Raw genomic sequence first — 22,706 nt, forward strand, 5'->3', positions numbered from 1 at the left:
CTGGCAGGCCTTGAGGAGGAATGCAGATCTTGCAGACTCTGAACTCCCTCAAATTTTTGGAAGAATTTCTGGCTGCTTTGCAATAACCTGAATCTTTTTGATGCTGTTAAGAGATCTTAGACCTCATATAGTCAAATGCCATTTCCCAGGCAAAGATACAGTGAACACTACTACCATAGACAAAAAAATAAATTTGAAAATCTTTAATCTCCAGGAATTTAAAATGGTTGTCATCTTAAGTGGGTCTTAAACCCACCTAGACATGGTGTTTGAGAGAAATGTGGAAATGTAAGCAGGAAAAAAACAAACAAGCAAGATAATAAAAATAAGTTCTAGTATACTAGTAATGTATATGTTCTTTATATATTATCACTGTGGACCAATTTTACTATCTGAAAGGAAAAGAAATCATGTTAAAGATGATACATATTTATAATATAGCATTTGTCATAATCATGAGTTTTCTGATCTATTCTTGCCTACTTTCCTATTAATCTCCTCCAGCCTCTAAACTACAGTGTTCAGTTTCTCTTGTTAACAATTTTATTTTCAATACCTGTAAAGGTGCTCGACACACAACAATATTTGTTAAGTGAATTAATAACAGAGTTGGTGCCGATAGCAGGAGACAAAGGGACTTTTCTTTTAGAGGCTTACACTGTTGTTGAGGACAGTGCTCCTATGAATGTGCAAGAAGATTCCCATTCCCCTTCATTCCTATTGTATCCTAATTATCATATAGTTTCTGTAATGGAATGTTTTATAAATTGCAAATAATACACACAAAAAACTTTCAGAGACCCCTTTACCTAAAAGGTGAAAGTCAGCTATAACTGAATATAAGTTTTAATTTAAAGCATGTGAGAGACGTACAAGTGACCTTTGGGCAAGCATTGTATTTTTTAATTAATGTTATAATTTTATAATCTACTTAAATCAATGCATTCACTTTGATATAAACACTGAAGCAGTGTTACTTTAATGTGTATTTAATGTATTTTGTGATCTTCATAACATATATATGTTTGTGTGTATATATGTGTGTGTATATACATATATATATATATATATATTTTTTTTTTTTTTTTTGAGATGGAGTCTTGCCCTCTCACCGAGTCTGGAGTGCAGTGGTCCAATCTAGGCTCACTGCAACCTACGCCTCCCTGGTTCAAGCCATTCTTCAGCCTCAACCTCCTGGATAGCTGGGATTACAGGCTTGTGCCACCGCATCTGGCTAATTTTTGTATTTTTAGTAGAGATGGGGTTTCACTGTGTTGGCCAGGCTGGTCTTGAGCTCCTTACCTAAAGTGATCTGCCCATCTTTGCCTCCTGTAGTGCTGGGTTTACAGGAGTGAGCCACCGCACCTGGCCACTGACTTATATTTCTGTTGTTACTTGACCCTATTAAATGACAGAATCCACTAATTATCCAGAACTTATAAAGGTGTTCAGATATATTTGGAACTGGGAACTAGATAGGCTTTTGTTTTAAAATAAAAAGACATAAATTCAGCTTGAGAGTTGATATACGAAATTTTCCAGTTAAATGTCTAGATCTTAGGCAGTTATGGACATACTGGGATCTCAAACAAGTGGACTAACTGACACCAATGCATCTGGGAGGAGACCAGCTCTAAATACGTTCTTCCATATTTTTTATTATATCCATTCTCCAAATAATTGAAAATACATTGTCCTAAGGACCATAAAATGATTTAAAGGTAAATTAGAGACATGAATTTGATCAAAATGCTATATTAAAATAACTTTTAGAATATTTAAATAACACTGCATCAATACTCAAAACTAATGGATAACTCAAGAAAAATTAAACCTAGTACTAAGTGTTTGTACAAAAAAGTCAGTATTCAATGTTATTTAACCGTAGTTTTTATGATAAAATATATTTAAATTATATAGGTATTCTCCTAAAGTTCCTACATTTATTTCTCATGTAATTTTCATGAAGATCTCATAATAGAAAAGATCCATTTTGGTCTTTTTGCTTGAATAACTCTTCCTTTGGTCCTATTTCTGTTACATAAGACAATATAATCGTTTATTTGCTTTTCTCTCACTCTTTTCAAGTTTTATGCACATATTGTAAAGAGGTTTACTTACTGAGGCATGGGACTGTAGGCGACCACCCATCTTGTGTGCAATGAATGTAATCCCAGTAACTTCCTGAAGGAGTCACAAAATTTGCATCACAGTAATAGGAGTAAGATTTTCCTGCAGCTACTGGAAAGTATGGTCTACGCTTACTCTCATAATACAGACCTCCATGTTGAATTTCTGGAAAATTGCAAGGTTTCACTTCTTGTAATAAAAAACAAAAAACAGTATAAATTATGTTTTACTATAATGGATAATCATACAACAGATGACATTTTTGATCAATGAATTATTTTCTCTTCTAAGCATAATTACACTCATTGAATTAGGGGTTTTAGGGCAAGAAAAGTTACAGAATTCCAATGATCTAGATATGTGAAGAGCTGTTTGCTAATGAAGATTGAAGAAAACTGCAGACCTATTTAATGTACTCTCCATGAGTACAGATCTTCTAGTCCTGGTTGATTAGTGAGCTTCCTGGTTGAGAGATGAAGACGCTTATTTTACCATTCAGCTCATGTCTTCTTTTCCTTTCTGTTCCATTCCGTTAGAAATCAGAGCCCTGCCTTTTCTTCTCAGACCAACTCTATAGTGGGAGATAGTAGTTTTTGGGGGATTGTAAAAAATTGACTGGAAGGAATGTAAAAACTACAGGGAAACATAGAGATTTCTCATTGATCACATAACACAACAAAATAATATTGCTAATTCATGTCTCAAACCAGTTATTAAGACAAGATTTCTATTCTTTATTTAACTAGGAAAATGAACTACGAATATTTCTTAATATCTAAATATCTAAGAATATAATAAGCATTTTTATTTATTTTTAATGTCGATTAGAAAGTAAGATGTTTTTAATGTTTTATGTAATTTTTTTTTTTTTGAGACGGTGTCTCGCTCTGTCACCCAGGCTGGAGTGCAGTGTCCAGATCTCAGCTCACTGCAAGCTCTCTCTGTCACCCAGGCTGGAGTGCAGTGGCCAGATCTCAGCTCACTGCAAGCTCCACTTCCCGGGTTTATGCCATTCTCCTTCCTCAGCCTCCCGAGCAGCTGGGACAACAGGCGCCCGCCACCTCGCCTGGCTAGTTTTTTTTGTATTTTTAGTAGAGACGGGGTTTCACCGGATTAGCCAGGATGGTCTCGATCTCCTGACTTTGTGATCTGCCCGTCTCGGCCTCCCAAAGTGCTAGGATGTAAAATATTTTTAGCATACTATAATTACAGTTTATTGAGGAATTTGTGTATATTGAATATTTGACATATAAGTTTAAGCCTATGTCATCATAAGGCTTATACTTGATGTTTCCAAAAAAAGTTTCCACTCCCATGGGATGATTCAGAGATAATCTACTACTTGTAATACTAGAATAGTATTCAGTTTTTCTATGAAATGTGATCATTGTTCAAGAAACCTTATACTACACATAAAAGATTCCAACATATGCACCACACACACACATACACACACACACAATATTGTTTATGATCTCCATTATTCTTTAGTCCACTGGTTTATTGTCTTTCTTTCTTATTTTTTCATTAGAGAGATTCTCAGGCAGTTTCTACAGTCTTGTTATGTGGATTATAAATGCTGACTTCTTGCATCTCTTAAGCACCTTTATTTAAATGATATGTGAGTAACTTCTCTAGGTATAGATTCTTGGCCTACAGTCCATATTTCTCATCACCTTTTTTTTTTTCTTTTTTTTTTTCTGCCACATTTTTGAAACTTCCAATGTGGAAGTTCAAATATTCATTCAGTTTCATTGCTTATAAATAGCATTTCAATTACTCTGATTTTAGGGTATAAATCCTCAGTTGTGCTGTTTTTGAAGCTGAGCTCAACCTCTTCCCCCTATTGCAATAGCCAGATAAAATCTGTCTTGTCATATTTAACAAGGGTCAGATGAATAATTTGTCTTTAACACATCTTGCATTCATCAATCTATTTCTTTTTGTTTAATTAGAAAAATTTTTCAAGCGATTTCTATAGATTAGTTTTTGCAGATTGTAACTTTGAATCCTTGCATGTTGTAAATGTATTTAACAAAGACCTGGGAACAATACCTTGTCTTTGTATAGTTTCTTGGCCTATATCCATATCTCTCATTGTTGATAGATTTTGCCCCTCATTTTTTGAACCTTCCAAAGTTGAGCTCAAAATGCTCGTTTAGTTTCATTCCTTCTATGTTACATTATGCTGTTTTCCCCCCACCACTGTTTGGAGATTTGTATTATTTTCTCTTTACTTTTGAACTTTGCGAATTTCACCATGATACATTATGATACATTGGCATAGGTCATTTAAGACTAATTCCAGCAGGCGGAGCAAGATGGCCGAATAGGAACAGCTCCAGTCTCCAGCTCCCAGCGCGAGTGACACAGAAGACAGGTGATTTCTGCATTATCAACTGAGGTACTGAGTTTGTCTCACTGGGGAGTACCGGACAATCGGTGCTGGTCAGCTGTTGCAGCCCGACCAGCGAGTGCTGAAGCAGGGCGAGGCATCGCCTCACCTGGGAAGCGCAAGGGGGAAGGGAATCCCTTTTCCTAGCCAGGGGAACTGAGACACACAACACCTGGAAAATCGGGTAACTCCCACCCCAATACTGCACTTTAAGCAAATGGGCACACCAGGAGATTATATCCCACACCTGGCCAGGAGGGTCCCATGCCCAAGGAGCCTTCCTCATTGCTAGCACAGCAGTCTGCGATCTAAGCGCAAGGCAGCAGCGAGGCTGGGGGAGGGGCATCTGCCATTGCTGAGGCTTAAGTAGGTAAACAAAGTCCTGGGAAGATCGAACTGGGTCGAGCTCACAGCAGTTCAAGGAGGCCTGCCAGTCTCTGTAGACTCCACCTCTGGGGACAGGGCACAGCTAAACAACAACAATAACAAAAAGCAGAAGAAACCTCTGCAGATGCAAGCGACTCTGTCTGACAGCTTTGAAGAGAGCGGTGGATCTCCCCACACAGACGTTGAGATCTGAGAACGGACAGACTGCCTGCTCAAGTGGGTCCCTGACCCCTGAGTAGCCTAACTGGGAGACATCCTCCACTAGGGGCAGACCGACACCCCACACCTCACATGGTGGAGTACACCCCTGAGAGGAAGCTTCCAAAGCAAGAATCAGACAGGTACACTCGCTGTTCAGCAGTATTCTATCTTCTGCAGCCTATGCTGCTGACACCCAGGCAAACAGGGTCTGCAGTGGACCTCAAGCAATCTCCAACAGACCTACAGCTGAGGGTCCTGACTGTTAGAAGGAAAACTAACAAACAGGAAGGACACCGACACCAAAACTCCATCAGTACGACACCATCAACAAAGACCAGAGGCAGATAAAACCACAAAGATGGGGAAAAAGCAGGGCAGAAAAGCTGGAAATTCAAAAAATAAGAGCGCATCTCCCCCTCGAAAGGAACACAGCTCATCGCCAGCAACAGATCAAAGCTGGACGGAGAATGACTTTGACAAGATGAGAGAAGAAGGCTTCAGTCCATCAAACTTCTCAGAGCTAAAGGAGGAATTACGTACTCAGTGCAAAGAAACTAAAAATCTTGAAAAAAGAGTGGAAGAATTGATAACCAGAATAATTCATGCAGAGAAGGCCATAAATGAACGGACAGAGATGAAAACCATGACACGAGAAATACGTGACAAATGCACAAGCTTCGGTAACCGACTCAATCAACTGGAAGAAAGATTATCAGCGATCGAGGATCAAATGAATGAAATGAAGCGAGAAGAGAAATCTAAAGAAAAAAGAAGAAAAAGAAATGAACAAAGCCTGCAAGAAGTATGGGATTATGTAAAAAGACCAAATCTACGTCTGATTGGGGTGCCTGAAAGTGAGGGGGAAAATAGAAGCAAGTTGGAAAACACTCTTCAGGATATCATCCAGGAGAACTTCCCCAACCTAGTAGGGCAGGCCAACATTCAAATTCAGGAAATACAGAGAACGCCACAAAGATACTCCTCGAGAAGAGCAACTCCAAGACACATAATTGCCAGATTCACCAAAGTTGAAATGAAGGAAAAAATCTTAAGGGCAGCCAGAGAGAAAGGTCGGGTTACCCACAAAGGGAAGCCCATCAGACTAACAGCAGATCTCTCAGCAGAAACTCTACAAGCCAGAAGAGAGTGGGGGCCAATATTCAACATTCTTAAAGAAAAGAATTTTCAACCCAGAATTTCCTATCCAGCCAAACTAAGTTTCATAAGTGAAGGAAAAATAAAATCCTTTACAGACAAGCAAATGCTTAGAGATTTTGTCACCACCAGGCCTGCCTTACAAGAGACCCTGAAGGAAGCACTAATCATGGAAAGGAACAACCAGTACCAGCCATTGCAAAAACATGCCAAAATGTAAAGACCATCGAGGCTAGGAAGAAACTGCATCAACTAACAAGCAAAATAACCTGTTAATATCATAATGGCAGGATCAAGTTCACACATAACAATATTAACCTTAAATGAAAGTGGACTAAATGCTCCAATTAAAAGACACAGACTGGCAAACTGGATAAAGAGTCAAGACCCATCAGTCTGCTGTATTCAGGAGACCCATCTCACATGCAGAGACATACATAGGCTCAAAATAAAGGGATGGAGGAAGATCTACCAAGCAAATGGAGAACAAAAAAAAGCAGGGGTTCCAATACTAGTCTCTGATGAAACAGACTTTAAACCATCAAAGATCAAAAGAGACAAAGAAGGCCATTACATAATGGTAAAGGGATCAATTCAACAGGAAGAGCTAACTATCCTAAATATATATGCACCCAATACAGGAGCACCCAGATTCATAAAGCAAGTCCTTAGAGACTTACAGAGAGACTTAGACTCCAATACAATAATAATGGGAGACTTCAACACCCCACTGTCAACATTAGACAAATCAAAGAGACAGAAAGTTAACAAGGATATCCAGGAATTGAACTCATCTCTGCAGCAAGCAGACCTAATAGACATCTACAGAACTCTCCACCCCAAATCAACAGAATATACATTCTTCTTAGCACCACATCACACTTATTCCAAAATTGACCACATAATTGGAAGTAAAGCACTCCTCAGCAAATGTAAACAAACAGAAATTATAACAAACTGTCTCTCAGACTACAGTGCAATCAAACTAGAACTCACGACTAAGAAACTCAATCAAAACCGCTCAACTACATGGAAACTGAATAACCTGCTCCTGAATGACTACTGGGTATATAACGAAACGAAGGCAGAAATAAAGATGTTCTTTGAAACCAATGAGAATGAAGATACAACATACCAGAATCTCTGGGACACATTTAAAGCAGTGTGTAGAGGGAAATTTATAGCACTAAATGCCCACAAGACAAAGCTGGAAAGATCTAAAATTGACACTCTAACATCATAATTAAAAGAACTAGAGAAGCAAGAGCAAACACATTCAAAACTAGCAGAACGCAAGAAATAACTAAGATCAGAGCAGAACTGAAGGAGATAGAGACACAAAAAACCCTCCAAAAAATCAATGAATCCAGGATCTGGTTTTCTGAAAAGAGAAACAAAATGGATAGACTGCTAGCAAGACTAATAAAGAAGAAAAGAGAGAAGAATCAAATAGATGCAATAAAAAATGATAAAGGGGATATCACCACCGACCCCACAGAAATACAAACTAACATAAGAGAATACTATAAACACCTCTACGCAAATAAACTAGAAAATCTAGAAGAAATGGATAATTTCCTGGACACTTACACTCTTCCAAGACTAAACCAGGAAGAAGTTGAATCCCTGAATAGACCAATAGCAGGCTCTGAAATTGAGGCAATAATTAATAGCCTACCAACCAAAAAAAGTACAGGAACAGATGGATTCACAGCTGAATTCTACCAGAGGTACAAGGAGGAGCTGGTACCATTGCTTCTGAAACTATTCCAATCAATAGAAAAAGAGGGAATCCTCCCTAACTCATTTTATGAGGCCAACATCATCCTGATACCATAGCCTGGCAGAGACACAACAAAAAAAAGAGAATTTTAGACCAATATCCCTGATGAACATCGATGCAAACATCCTCAGTAAAATACTGGCAAACTGGATCCAACAGCACATCAAAAAACTTATCCACCATGATCAAGTGGGCTTCATCCCTGGGATGCAAGGCTGGTTCAACATACGCAAATCAATAAATGTAATCCAGCATATAAACAGAAACAAAGACAAAAACCACATGATTATCTCAATAGGTGCAGAAAGGCCTTTGACAAAATTCAACAGCCCTTCATGCTAAAAACACTCAATAAATTCGGTATTGATGGAACGTACCTCAAAATCATAAGAGCTATTTATGACAAACCCACAGCCAATATCATACTGAACGGGAAAAAACTGGAAGCATTCCTTTTGAAAACTGGCACAAGACAGGGATGCCCTCTCTCACCACTCCTATTCAACATAGTGTTGGAAGTTCTGGCTAGGGCAATCAGGCAAGAGAAAGAAATCAAGGGTATTCAGTTAGGAAAAGAAGAAGTCAAATTGTCCTGTTTGCAGATGACATGATTGTATATCTAGAAAACCCCATTGTCTCAGCCCGAAATCTCCTTAAGCTGATAAGAAACTTCAGCAAAGTCTCAGGATACAAAATTAATGTGCAAAAATCGCAAGCATTCTTATACACCAGTAACACAAATAGAGAGCCAAATCATGAATGAAATTCCATTCACAATTGCTTCAAAGAGAATAAAATACCTAGGAATCCAACTTACAAGGGATGGAAAGGACCTCTTCAAGGAGAACTACAAACCACTGCTCAGTGAAATAAAAGAGGACATAAACAAATGGAAGAACATACCATGCTCATGGATAGGAAGAATCAATATCGTGAAAATGGCCATACTGCCCAAGGTAATTTATAGATTCAATGCCATCCCCATCAAGATACCAATGAATTTCTTCACAGAAATGGAAAAAACTGCTTTAAAGTTCATATGGAACCAAAAAAGAGTCCGCATCTCCAAGACAATCCTAAGTCAAAAGAACAAAGCTGGAGGCATCACGCTACCTAACTTCAAACTGTACTACAAGGCTACTGTAACCAAACAGCATGGTACTGGTACCAAAACAGAGATATAGACCAATGGAACAGAACAGAGTCCTCAGAAATAATACCACACATCTCCAGTCATCTGATCTTTGACAAACCTGAGAAAAATAAGAAATGGGGAAAGGATTCCCCATTTAATAAATGTGCTGGGAAAATTGGCTAGCCATAAGTAGAAAGCTGAAACTGGATCCTTTCCTTACTCCTTACATGAAAATTAATTCAAGATAGATTAGAGACTTAAATGTTAGACCTAATGCCATAAAAACCCTAGAAGAAAACCTAGGTAATACCATTCAGGACATAGGCATGGGCAAGGACTTCATGTCTAAAATACCAAAAGTAACAGCAACAAAAGCCAAAATTGGCAAATGGGATCTCATTAAACTAAAGAGCTTCTGCACAGCAAAATAAACTACCATCAGAGTGAACAGGCAACCTACAGAAAGGGAGAAAATTTTTGCAATCTACTCATCAGACAAAGGGCTAATATCCAGAACCTACAAAGAACTCAAACAAATTTACAAGAAAAAAACAAACAAGCCCATCAAAAAGTGGGCAAAGGATATGAACAGACCCTTCTCAAAAGAGGACATTCACACAGCCAACAGACACATGAAAAAATGCTCATCATCACTGGCCATCAGAGAAATGCAAATCAAAACCACAATGAGATACCATCTCACACCAGTTAGAACGGCAATCATTAAAAAGTCAGGAAACAACAGGTGCTGGAGAGGATGTGGAGAAATAGGAACACTTTTACACTGTTGGTGGGATTGTAAACTAGTTCAACCATTATGGTAAACAATATGGCGATTCCTCAAGGATCTAGAACTAGAAGTACCATATGACCCAACCATCCTATTACTGAGTATATACCCAAAGGATTATAAATCATTCTGCTATAAAGACACATGCACACGTATGTTTATTGCGGCACTATTCACAATAGCAAAGACTTGGAATCAACCCAAATGTCCATCAGTGACAGACTGGATTAACAAAATGGGCACATATACACCATGGAATACTATGCAGCCATAAAAAAGGATGAGTTTGTGTCCTTTGTAGGGACATGGATGCAGCTGGAAACCATCATTCTCAGCAAACTATCGCAAGAACAGAAAACCAAACACCGCATGTTCTCACTCATAGGTGGGAACTGAACAATGAGATCACTTGGACTTGGGAAGGGGAACATCACACACTGGGGCCTATCACGGGGAGGGGGGAGGGGGGAGGGATTGCATTGGGAGTTATACCTGATGTAAATGACGAGTTGATGGGTGCTGACGAGTTGATGGGTGCTGACGAGTTGATGGGTGCAGCACACCAACATGGCACCAGTATACATATGTAACAAATCTGCACATTATGCACATGCACCCTAGAACTTAAAGTATAATAATAATACTACTACTACTACTAATAATAAAAGACTAATTCCACCTTGGATAAGCTTGAGTCTTTGGATTTGCAGGAAGTGAGCCTTGAGAAACTCAATTAAATTTTCCATTAAATGGTAGAGCAGAGATTTAATCTTTAGTTTTCTGATTTCAGAACAAGTATAGTTATCTATCTCATGATGGTGTTTCATAGAATGTAAGTAACATAGTCTGCTGAGATTTCTTTTCAAAAAAATCAAAAAGGAATTATAATTAAAAGTAGCTATCATTATCATTAATTCCACAAGCTTGAGCCACTTTGTGACTTTTCTTTTTTACTGAGCAAATTTAGAACACTTTTATCTTTTTCACATGGTAGTTCTCTAAAGAAAAAAAAAATTCCACCAATGATCTAATTGGCATTGAAGTTAGCAGAACTTAGAGCAGCTTCATTCTATTTCTTAATCTTCTACCAATGTAAGTTGTAGACTCATAAGCAGTTATGATGGTTCTATCACAATGTTAACTCAAACTGACCTTAATATTGATTAAAATGCTCACTGATTTTTATAGTGGTTGCTAATCTCTTTGTACCAGTACAGCTGATTCCTTTGACCCAGGACCAGGATCTTACAGTTACCACTATTCAATTTAATTTTATTGGATTTAGCTTTGCACATAGGATTCTTCTGGAATCATGAATCTATACTAATGCAGATTCACTATCACCATTTGCTGTAGCATTTTGTTTGTGAATTTATACTGCATTTCTCCTACATCATTAAACTATGGGCAGACACAAAAGAGTAATAAAGCCTGAGAATAAAACGCTGTAACTGAGAATCAGGAAAAACATATTTAATAAAACTACAAACTACTTGATAAATCATCAAACCAGTCAGTTTCTCCATCTTTTCCACACAAATTTCAGAAGGTCATTTGTAAAATACTTTTGCAGAAAACCAGATATAACTGGGATTCAGTTGGTCCAGAAGCATTTGGGCTGATCTAGGATTTTCATAAGCCAACTATAGAATAATTACATATTTTCCTTACAGTTTTTATGCACATTGAAATTGATTTCACAGTTACAATAGCTACCTCTCTTAAGAGCTCATGCTTTTGGCAATTCATCTGGGCTTGGGCACGATAATCCTAACACCTTGGGAGGCCAAGGTGCAAGGACCGCTTGAGGCCAGGAGTTTGAGATCAACCTAGGCATCATAGAAAGACCTTGTGTCTATAAAATAAAAATAAAACATTAACTGGGCATGGTGACACATGCCTATATTCCCAGCTGCTTAGGAGATTGCAGTGGGAAGATCGTTTGAGCCAAGGAGGTCGAGATTACAGTGACGTATACTGTGCTGCTGCACTCCAGCCTGGGCAACGTATACTGTGCTGCTGCACTCCAGCCTGGGCACTCCAGCCTGGGCAACAAAACAAGGTTTTAAAAAGAAGAGAAAAGAACATTTTTCTGTCATGGACTATCCACTTTAAGTATGGTTCCCTTTACAATGCACTTCAAGATAGAAAAAAAGAATATGTTTGTAGAGACAGGAAAAAACCCCCAAAAAGGCAAAAGAACCATCATAGAAATAAAACACCGTATTGACGTGAGAGACCTTTTGCTACCTTTGATGATTTGTGGAAATTCCGCAAATTCTTCAATACTCCTTCCTCAAAATAGTGGAGTCTAATTCTCTTCCACTTGTTGTGTGCTGGACTTAGTGACTCATTTCTGAAGAATAAATATGGCTCAGGTGAGAGTGTGTAACTTGGTGATAAATGACATGAAGGCTTCCTCTTCCTCCTCACTCTCTCTATCTTGAATCTTTAGCTCTGGAGAAATTTAGTTGCCATTTAAGCAACCTGTGAAGGGGACAATGTGGTAAGGTACTGGGGCCTCCTACCAACATCTGTGTGAGTGAGCCATGTTGGAAGCAGATCTTGCAGCCCAGCCACGTTGTTAGGTCACACAGCCCAGGCCAACATCCTTGACAGCTACACAGGAGAGAATCTGACCCAGAACTAAACAGCAAAGTCACTCCCAAATGCCTGACCCACAAAATCTGTGAGAAAATAAAGGTTTGTTGTTTTAAGCAAATATGCTTTTAGCAAAATATGTTACACAACCATACATAATTAACATACTAGGCTTTAGAGGGTACTTGTCTCACCCAGTGTATTATTTTGGACATTGGAACAGTAGAGACATACCTATTCATACACACACTTACATGTGTATAATTCTGAGTGACAAATATTAAAAAGAATTTAGTTTACAAAAATCGTTTTAAATTCTACTTAGAATTGTCTACTTTGGAAAACAAAGAGTTCTTAAAACTCCATATACTAAAATATTGAAATTTATTGTTTCCCCTATTTTTTGTATTTAAGAGAAAGTAATTTCAGATTTTAAATGTAAAGTCAATACATGGACTGGAACTTACCGCTACATCCTGGAGCAAGTAGGTACCCACCCACTACTAGTGCATTTGTCCTGGTTCCCTGGGTTGCAGGATAAAAGCCATCTATACACTTACATATGATTAAATCTTCAATTCTGTGTTTTGCCCTTTCAGGTGTGTAGACACCATTTTGAATATAAGGAGGATTATATTTTTTTTTTTCTGAAAAGAAAATGGCTGTGTGGACTATGTAGAAATGACTACCCATTAAAATAAAGTACATTCTTGCTAGAAACACAGTAAAAATGCAAATAAGAAGGAAGGCCTGAGTAAGGACTTACCAGTGTTAACCATCCATGTATTCTTCACAGAAGTCTTTCAGCTTTTCTCCTTGAGTACACATATCTTAGTTTTGGTTGATTTAGTGAGAGTCTTTGATAAGGAAAGGAGACAGGCAAATACTGGGTAGAAGAGGGCGGTGCCCCAGCAAAGGCCCCATCCCAACCTTAAATGAGGACAGATATGTCTGTTTTCCTGTCCAAAATGTTGCCTTTTGGCCCTCCATGCTCCTCATCCGGTCCCCATATAAACCCAGCACCTTAGCGGGCACACTTAGACGGCTGAACATCAAGACTAATCACTGTGGAACACGGCGGCAGAGAGAGAAGAGGAGGGATGTCTGGATGCCAGGGAGGTGGGTTCCGCTGGGGAAGGTCGGAGAAAAATCTGGCCGCTGGATGGCCCAACTCCAGGGGAAGACTACCTTCCCACTCCATCCCCTACTTCGGGCTCCCCTTCGAACTTGCTGAGAGCCACCTCCATCATTCAATAAAATCTTGCACTCATTCTTTGAGCCCGCATGTGATCCAATTCTTTCGGAACAGGGCAAAGGCTCAGGACACAGAAGGCTATACACTGGTCCCAGGCTCTTGAGATAAGGCAGAGGGTCCTTTGAACTGATTAACATGCAAGCCGTCTGCAGACAGCAAATCTGAGTTTGGTAACACACGTCCACCTGGGCTTCCGTAGTCAGACACCTACCCCTAGACTCTGCCCTGGGGCCAGAACTCAAAAGCACTTATGCCGGCCTCTGGACCTGCCCGTCTGCCAGCAGCTCCTAGGGGTTTGAGCTGCGGGGCGACAAAGCAGGTGACACCCCTGTTGCATGTCCTGCGAGGGGAATCAGGGAACCCTCCCATTTATAAGCTCTTTTCAGCTCATGAAAATATTTCCCCAAATATAAGTTTTATGAAAGCATCTTTCAGCATTTCCTTCTGAACTACAACCCAAACAATGCCTAAACACCTTTCTAATATAATACAGTGTTTTTGGGAAAAAAGCATTGTTAGGGAATGACTTTCACTTGGCCTTAGTGTGAATGACTTGGCCTTGTCAACATGGGTGGTGTTATTTTAAACACAGAACATCCTGTACAGTGATTTTCATTGTAAAGTGTGTGATGCCAAACTTCAATAAAATTTCTTTTTGGTAATTGAACCTGAAAAAGAAGAAGGAGGAGGAGGAGGAGGAGGAGGAGGAGGAGGAGGAGGAGGAGGAGGAGGAGGAGGAGGAGGAGGAGAAAGGTGCTTTCACCAATTCAGTCCTTCAGTCCTTGGTCTTTTTTTCTTTCTGTTCCTTTCCATCAGAATTCAGAGTCCTGCCTTTTCTTCTCAGAACAACTCAATGGATGGAGTTAGTAGTGTTTTTGTCTGATACCTAATGTAAATGAGGAGTTAATGGGTGCAGCACACCAACACAGCACATGTATATGTATACATATGTAATAAATCTGCACGTTGTGCACAGGTACCCTACAACTTAAAGCATAATAATAATAATAATAATAATAATAATAAAGATTAAATTCATTAGTTTGTTATTCTATTTACTGAAAGCAATGTAAGAAATATAGAAAAAGAAATCTGGGAAGATGGCGGAGGAGGAAACACCTGGAATTTGACTCCTCACCTTTACAGTTGCATGGCCAGAATTTGTCTAATTGTACTATTTTTGGAGTCTATTGAAGGCCTACAACTTCTAGGGATGACTTGGATCATAAGTTGCACTCACATTCAGTAGATTTTAGCTCCTAGCACAGTGGCATATGTTCATACCACGCTCGTTAGCCACATGATAGGCAGCTGTATGTGTATTTCTGGAGCAACCTGCGCATAGCATCAGGGAGTCAGAGTGTCGAAAACAACTCGATTCTTCAAATATTTGAGATTTGTGATCTGATTGCTGGGTTCTTTGATCACAGAGATGCAGAGAGAAAGATAGGCGGCCATTGTTTTTGCAGCTTTCTCCATTGTTGCAATTCCCTCTCCTTGGCTGATGTGAATTTGCCCAAGGGGAGATATGCTAGGATATTCAAAAGTAACCGCATGAATGGGGAAAATTAGAAAATGACTATGAACACTTAGGAAAAAGTGCAGGCTTGGAAAACACTGGAGACAACCTAAAGTCTATACTACAGTCTAATTCTTGACACAGACATAGCCTACAGCATTCAGACAAAAACAATAAATGAAAACAATGCAGAAAGAACCTCAGCAAACATGTAGGAGAATCTGATTCCCATTGTTACCCATTATTAAATTAAAATGTTCAGTTTTCAACAAAAAAATTATGTCATATAAAGAAATAGGAAAATATGGCCTATTAAAAAAATAAACTGAAAGTTTCCCTGAAAAAGTTCTGATGGTAGGTCTATTAGACAGAAACTTTAAGATAACTGTATTAAAGATGCTGAAAGAAGTAAAGAAAGACGTGAAGAAAGAAAATGATGTATGATCAAAATGGAAATATGAATAAAGGATAGAAAGCCTGAAAAGGAACCAAAAAGAAATTCTGAAGGCACAAAGTACAATCATTGAAAAGGAAAAAGATCAAAAAAGAGATTCAGACGCATAGTAGAGCAGGCAGATAAAGGAATCAACAATTTTAGGAAAACCAAAATTATTGAATCTGAATAACAGAAAAAGAGATTAAAGTATAACGTGAAGAGAATCTAAGGAACACAGGACAGCAGGAAGCCGACCAACATACACAAAGTGGATTTCAGAAGGAGAAGAGAGAGAAAGATGAATAGAGAATGTTTGAAGAAATAATGGCATTGATAGAGACCTTCAATAAACTTAATGAACTTAATGAGAATGAACTCAAAGAGATAGATATCAAGATACATTAAAATCAAGATTTTGTCAAAGATCAGATGGCTGTAGATGTGCGGTATTATTTCTGAGGGCTCTGTTTTGTTCCATTGCTCTATATCTCTGTTTTGGTACCAGTACCATGCTGTTTCGGTTACTGTAGCCTTGTAGTATAGTTTGAAGTCAGGTAGTGTGATGCCTCCAGCTTTGTTCTTTTGGTTTAGGATTGTCTTGGCAATGTGGAGTCTTTTCTGGTTCCATATGAACTTTAAAGCAGTTTTTTCCAATTCTGTGAAGAAAGTCATTGGTAGCTTAATGAGGATGGCATTGAATCTATAAATTACCTTGGGCAGTGTGGTCATTTTCACAATATTGATTCTTCCTATCCATGAGCATGGTATGTTCTTCCATTTGTTTGTGTCCTCTTTTATTTCACTGAGCAGTGGTTTGTAGTTCTCTGTGAAGAGGACCTTTCCATCCCTTGTAAGTTGGATTCCTAGGTATTTTATTCTCTTTGAAGCTATTGTGAATAGGAGTTCATTCATGATTTGGCTCTCTGTCTGTTACTGGTGTATAAGAATGCTTGTGATTTTTGTACATTGATTTTGTATCCTGAGACTTTGCTGAAGTTTCTTACCAGCTTAAGGAGATTTTGGGCTGAGACAATAGGGTTTTCTAAATATCTGATCTTTGACAAACCTGACAAAAACAAGAAATGGGGAAAAGATTCCCTATATAATAAATCGTGCTGGGAAAATTGGTTAGCCATAAGTAGAAAGCTGAAATTGGATCCTTTCCTTACTCCTTACACGAAAATTAATTCAAGATGGATTAGAGACTTAAATGTTAGACTAAAACCATAAAAACCCTAGAAGAAAACCTAGGTAATACCATTCAGGACATAGGCATGGGCAAGGACTTCATGTCTAAAACACCAAAAGCAACGGCAACAAAGGCCAAAATTGACAAATGGGGTGTAATTAAACTAAAGAGCTTCTGCACAGCAAAAGAAACTACCATCAGAGTGAACAGGCAACCTACAGAATGGGAGAAAATTTTTGCAATCTACTCATCTGACAAAGGGCTAATATCTAGAACCTATAAAGAGCTCAATCAAATTTACAAGAAAAAAACAAACAACCCCATCAAAAAGTGGGCAAAGGATATGAACAGACCCTTCTCAAAAGAAGACATTCATACAGCCAACAGACACATGAAAAAATGCTCATCATAATTCGCCATCAGAGAAATGCAAATCAAAACCACAATGAGATGCCATCTGACACCAGTTAGAATGGCAATCATTAAAATATCAGGAAACAACAGGTGCTGGAGAGGATGTGGAGAAATAGGAACACTTTTACACTGTTGGTGGGATTGTAAACTAGTTCAACCATTGTGGAAAACAGTGTGACGATTCCTCAAGGATGTAGAACTAGAAATACCATTCGACCCAGCCATCCCATTACTGGGTATATACCCAAAGGATTATAAGTCATGCTGCTATAAAGACACATGCACACGTATATTTATTGCAGCACTAATCACAATAGCAAAGACTTGGAATCAACCCAAATGTCCATCAGTGACAGGCTGGATTAAGAAAATGTGGCACATATACACCATGGAATACTATGCAGCCATAAAAAAAGATGAGTTCGTGTCCTTTGTAGGGACATGGATGCAGCTGGAAACCATCATTCTCAGCAAACTATCACAAGAACAGAAAACCAAATACCATAGGTTCTCACGCATAGGTGGGAACTGAACAATGAGATCACTTGGACACAGGAAGGGGATCATCACACACCAGGTCCTATTGTAGGGAGGGGTAGCGGGGAGGGATAGCATTAGGAGATACACCTAATGTCAATGACGAGTTAATGGGTGCAACACACCAACATGGCACATGTATACATATGTAACAAACCTGCACGTTGTGCACATGTACCCTATAACTTAAAGTATAATTTAAAAAATCAAGCTTTAATTTAATTAAGTTATTTAATTTGTAGAGATAGGGTCTTGCTCCGTCACCCAGGCAGGAGTGCAGTGATGTGATCATAGCTCACTGCAATCTCAAATTCCTAGTCCAAAGCAATCCTACTGCCTCCGCCTTTTCAATAGTAGGACTACAGGCATGCTCTACTATATCAGGGTAAGTTTTTAATTTAATATAACTTTTTATTATTTTTTTGACAGGGTCATGCTCTGGCACCCAGGCCGGAATGCAGTGATGTGATCACTGCTCACTGTAGCCTCGACCTCCTGGACTCAAGTGATCCTTTCACTTCAGCCTCTTGAGTAGCTGGGACTACAGGTGCATTTCACCATACCTGAAGACTTTTTGTTGTTGTTGTTTTAGAAACAGGGTTTTGCCATGCTAGCCAGGCTGGCCTCAAACTGCTGGCTTTAAGCAACTCTCCCCATTCAGATTTCCAAAGTGCTGGTTTTACAGGAATGAGATACTATACTTGGTGATAATCAAACTTTTAAATAGCAAAGACACAGAGAGTCTTGAATGAAGCAAGAGAGAAGCAATTTCTCACAGGTATTTCTTAGTTAGATTATTAGCAGATTTCTCATCAGAAACTTATAGGCCAGAAGGTGTTGGGCCAATATGTTCAATATGCTAAAAGAAAAAACGTCTTTCAAATAAGAATCCCATATGTGTCAAAAGTGTCCTTCAAAAGTGAAGGAGAAATTAATTCATTCCCAAATAAACAAAAGCTGAGGGAGTTTGAGACCACTAGACCCATCTTTCAAGAAATGTCTAATAGAGTCCTGAAGGGTAAAGTGAAATAATACTGGACAGTAACTGGACAGTAAAGGAAGAAATAATGACCTCAATAAAGGTAAATACATGAGCAATTTAAAAAGACCAGCATTACAGTAACAATGGTTTTGTTTCCATTTTTTTTTTTATTTTCTATATGATTTAAAAGACCAGTGAAGTTTAGAAAAACAATTATTAACCTGAAAGCTTTTATTGTTGTAACTTTGATTTATAACTCCACATTTCATTTTCTACATGATTTAAGAAAACAATGCATTTAAATGAATTATTACATTTTGGGCACATGATGTGTAAAGAAGCAATTCTGTGACATTAACAACTGAAAAGGGGGAATGGAGCAAAGTTTTTATGTATTAATGAAGTTAAGCAGGTGCAATTCAACCGAGAGTGTTGTAATATGTAATAGGTGTAAATGAGAGTTAATATTCAGATGGGGGGGTGGTTTTAAGAAGCCATTGGGGAAATTTTTGTGTTCTCTTCCCAACTGTTAAGAGTTATCATGGAAGCACATAGAGAGATTAGGTCTGTGTCACCTGAGTCTTAGAATTCTTGTAATAAACAGAATTCCCTTCTAAGCTACATTGAAAACAAAGTGTGAACAAGACATAAACTTTGGTTTATTAAGCTACTGAGATTTGAGAATACAATTATTCCCAAATAAAAAGAAAATCTGCTTCTTGTGTTGGTAAACCTTTTACATCTGAAGACAAACAATGGTATTCCACGTACTATCAGCCAAACATAAATTGAATGTGGGTTATCATTTTCTTGTGTTCATTAATATCTTTCTAACATTTTTTCTGAACAGTACTTATAAGTGAAGATCGCTCAATTGTGTAGTGAAATATATTTTCCAAGGACCTGCTTGTGAGCTCAAGTCAAAAATTAAAAGAAAAATAAATTATAAAATCAACTCAAAAGATAACTGCAGTTTTAAAAATAGAGTATAATTAAAACAAGGTTTGTATGTGTAATTTTGAATCATACAACTTAAAATGTGGAGGGCTCAGAAGAGATCAACTCTTCTACCCTGCCATCCCCACAACATATGGCAATATCTGTAAAGGTCACCATTTTAGAAAGTCACTCGACCTCTGACTCGATGTTGGATAAAACTGTTACCTGCTTCACTGACTGTGACAGTCTTCATCAAAAGCTAACTTGCTCCCCTTCATAAGTGCTTTGAAATACCTCGACAGTCATCATAATGCTATAACTGTACCTTTTTGCATGCTTCTTGTGCTATAATTTCTTTAACTCTTCAACTATCTATATATTGTCTTCCATGCCGTGATAGTTTGATACCAATCATTTTAAAATGTGGTAGAGCGAGTGCAATACACTATTACAGATATGATATTTGGTGGGCAAACCACGCAGTTGAGATTAATTCATTGATAATGAAAAACATCATTCCTTGTGAAGTCTAGAAGAGATAGATGTTTCTTTCAGTACCACCATTGTCTATTAATATTAGGCTTATTAATGAATATCTTCATTTTCTTCCACTTAATTGTGTTGTTAGTTCAATGTTTCCTCATCTGGTATCAGTGGAATTTACTTTTAAAAGCTAAATATAAATGTTGTTTCCACTAGGTAAATCTGCCAACACAAAAGTAAAAATTCTTTTTTGACTTGAATGCTTCATGAATGATTTATTTGTTCTTAATAGATAAATAATAAAGGTATTTTTGAAAGAAGTTAAAATTTTAATTAAAAATATGTTGCTGATTTTCCTTGATTTGAAGGTTAGTTCTCTTGAGATAAATAGGGTAGAGTAATATTCTTTAAATGTATATATGAATTTCAATATAGACATAGGTTTGCTGTGACAGCTATTTTCTCTGAGTCAGCTGCAAAAATAACCCATGCTCTGTTTATTCATAATATAGTAATTATTGACAGAATTTTTTTGGGGGGAGAAATTCATGTTAATCATTCTCATTACCTCTCTCAAACTTAACCGAAATTCTGAATTTGTGGTGTTCCCTTTCATTCAATTTTTCTATCAAAACAAACAAACAAAAAAACACAACAGGCACAAAAAAAACCAGGCAATAATCTTTGATATCAGCTTCTCTCAACCATTTTCTTCTGGGATTACAGCAACCATAACTAGTTTCCTTATCTTCACTTCTCACCTTTATAATCTATTTTCTTGTGTATAAATTAATGACCCTTCATCTGGTCATTTTATTTCTCCACTTAAAATCCTTAATGGATCCCAAATCAGCTAACAGTACAAGAATAACCTCATTCCACTTTCTCCACTTCTCCTACGTAGTATGGTCTCTTTGGCAATTTTGGAAATTTTATCAGCATTAACTTAAACTGAGCTTATCTAACTCTATACCAAGTTATGCTAAAGCTGTCGGTTCAGGGTGCACACATTAGCAATGACTGTTTTTTGGAAAAGAGAGAAAATAAATATTACTGTAACATGAGAAAAAATCTGAAATGTAGCAAATTATCTCCAGAAATAAAACATTTTGTTGTGTTTTGTGGCATTTTGTTTGTTAGAATTCATGTATCAGGTGAGATATATTATTGATATAAAAATATAGGCACACACACGAATATACATATATATTTATACATTCCATATGTATATGTATATATATATGCATATATATAGAGAATGTTGAACAACACAGTTTAAATAGCATACAATTTATGTTTCTTTATAATTTCAAAACAAGTTTCTTTATATCAAGTTCTTCATAATTCTGAAACAATGATAGAAATTAATATTTACATTATATTTGTTATGAAATCTTAAGAATATAACTAAAGAAAAATCTGTAAGTTTGAATCATAAATCAGAGAGAACTGGAAGGAGGCTAGTGGCACGACAGCTTTAGTGTGCAGATGAGAAGACTAAATTCAGAGAAGTGACATCTTTACTTTGTAGGAAGCACTTGCTAGTTACGGAACTGGCCCTAGAGGTTTGTTGGGTGACTCATGACAACTTCTCCGACCCAGCCCTTCAACCATGGATGCACAGTTTTCTGCTGAGTCTCCTCCGTATTGGAAAATCTAACCTTCCCTGCTTTGTGTAACGTCCTGAGATACTCCTACGTTTTCTTATGGTTGCAGGATATTTAGTCCGAGGAAGAAAGGGAAATAAACTAAAGGAAATAATTTTATTTATTTATTTATTGAGACAGTCTTGCTCTGTTGCCAAGGCTGGAGTTCAGTAGTGCGATCTTGACTCACTGCAATCTCCACCTCCCAGGTTCAAGTGATTCTCCTTCCTCAGCATCCTGAGTAGCTGAAATTACAGGTGTTTGTCACCATGCCTGGCTAATTTTTTGAATTTTTAGTAGAGACAGTGTTTCATCATGTTGGCCAGGCTGGTCTCGAACTCCTGGCCTCAGGAGATTGACCCACCTCGACCTCCAAATTGCTGGGATTACAGGCATGAGCCACCATGCCACCATGCCCGGTCAAAAATTCTTTTTCTTAGTAAATGATATTTTCAAACCTGAAGTGAGGTTTTCATAGTTTAGGTTGATTTCTAAAAATCGTTTCTCCCACTAGAAGACACTGGAGTTTCATAGAGAAATTATTGGAACTGGGTGTGTAGTAGGAAAAGTCAAGGAAAGCCTGGAACCTTTTGTTATGCCAAAGCTTATTGGGGGCACGTGAAATACACACAGAAGTCAGCTTCTTAGTGAGATTTGAAACAAATTTGAGCGTCCCAAAGAAGTACAATGGCAACTGATTGTAATGCATTGGGTATTGAAAATGATCCA

At 37.9% G+C, this 22,706-nt stretch overlaps 1 protein-coding gene across 5 annotated transcripts in view; it reads right to left on the reverse strand.

The window, feature by feature from the left end:
* The window catches only part of LOC103230383 (complement factor H-related protein 4), a 120,742-nt gene that overhangs the window by 15,125 nt on the left and 82,911 nt on the right, over positions 1–22,706 (reverse strand). For 2 of the 5 annotated variants that reach the window (XM_037985778.2, XM_037985775.2), the window contains exon 2: positions 2,122–2,319. The exons of 2 other annotated variants lie outside the window; for them this stretch is intronic. In XM_037985778.2, the coding sequence (XP_037841706.2) occupies positions 2,122–2,319 (198 nt within the window). The remainder of the gene's footprint in view (positions 1–2,121; positions 2,320–22,706) is intronic. One more of the 5 variants, XM_037985776.2, reaches the window with a different exon arrangement.

This window comes from Chlorocebus sabaeus, chromosome 25 (genome assembly GCF_047675955.1).
Source record: "Chlorocebus sabaeus isolate Y175 chromosome 25, mChlSab1.0.hap1, whole genome shotgun sequence".
Classification (NCBI taxonomy): Eukaryota; Metazoa; Chordata; class Mammalia; order Primates; family Cercopithecidae; genus Chlorocebus; species Chlorocebus sabaeus.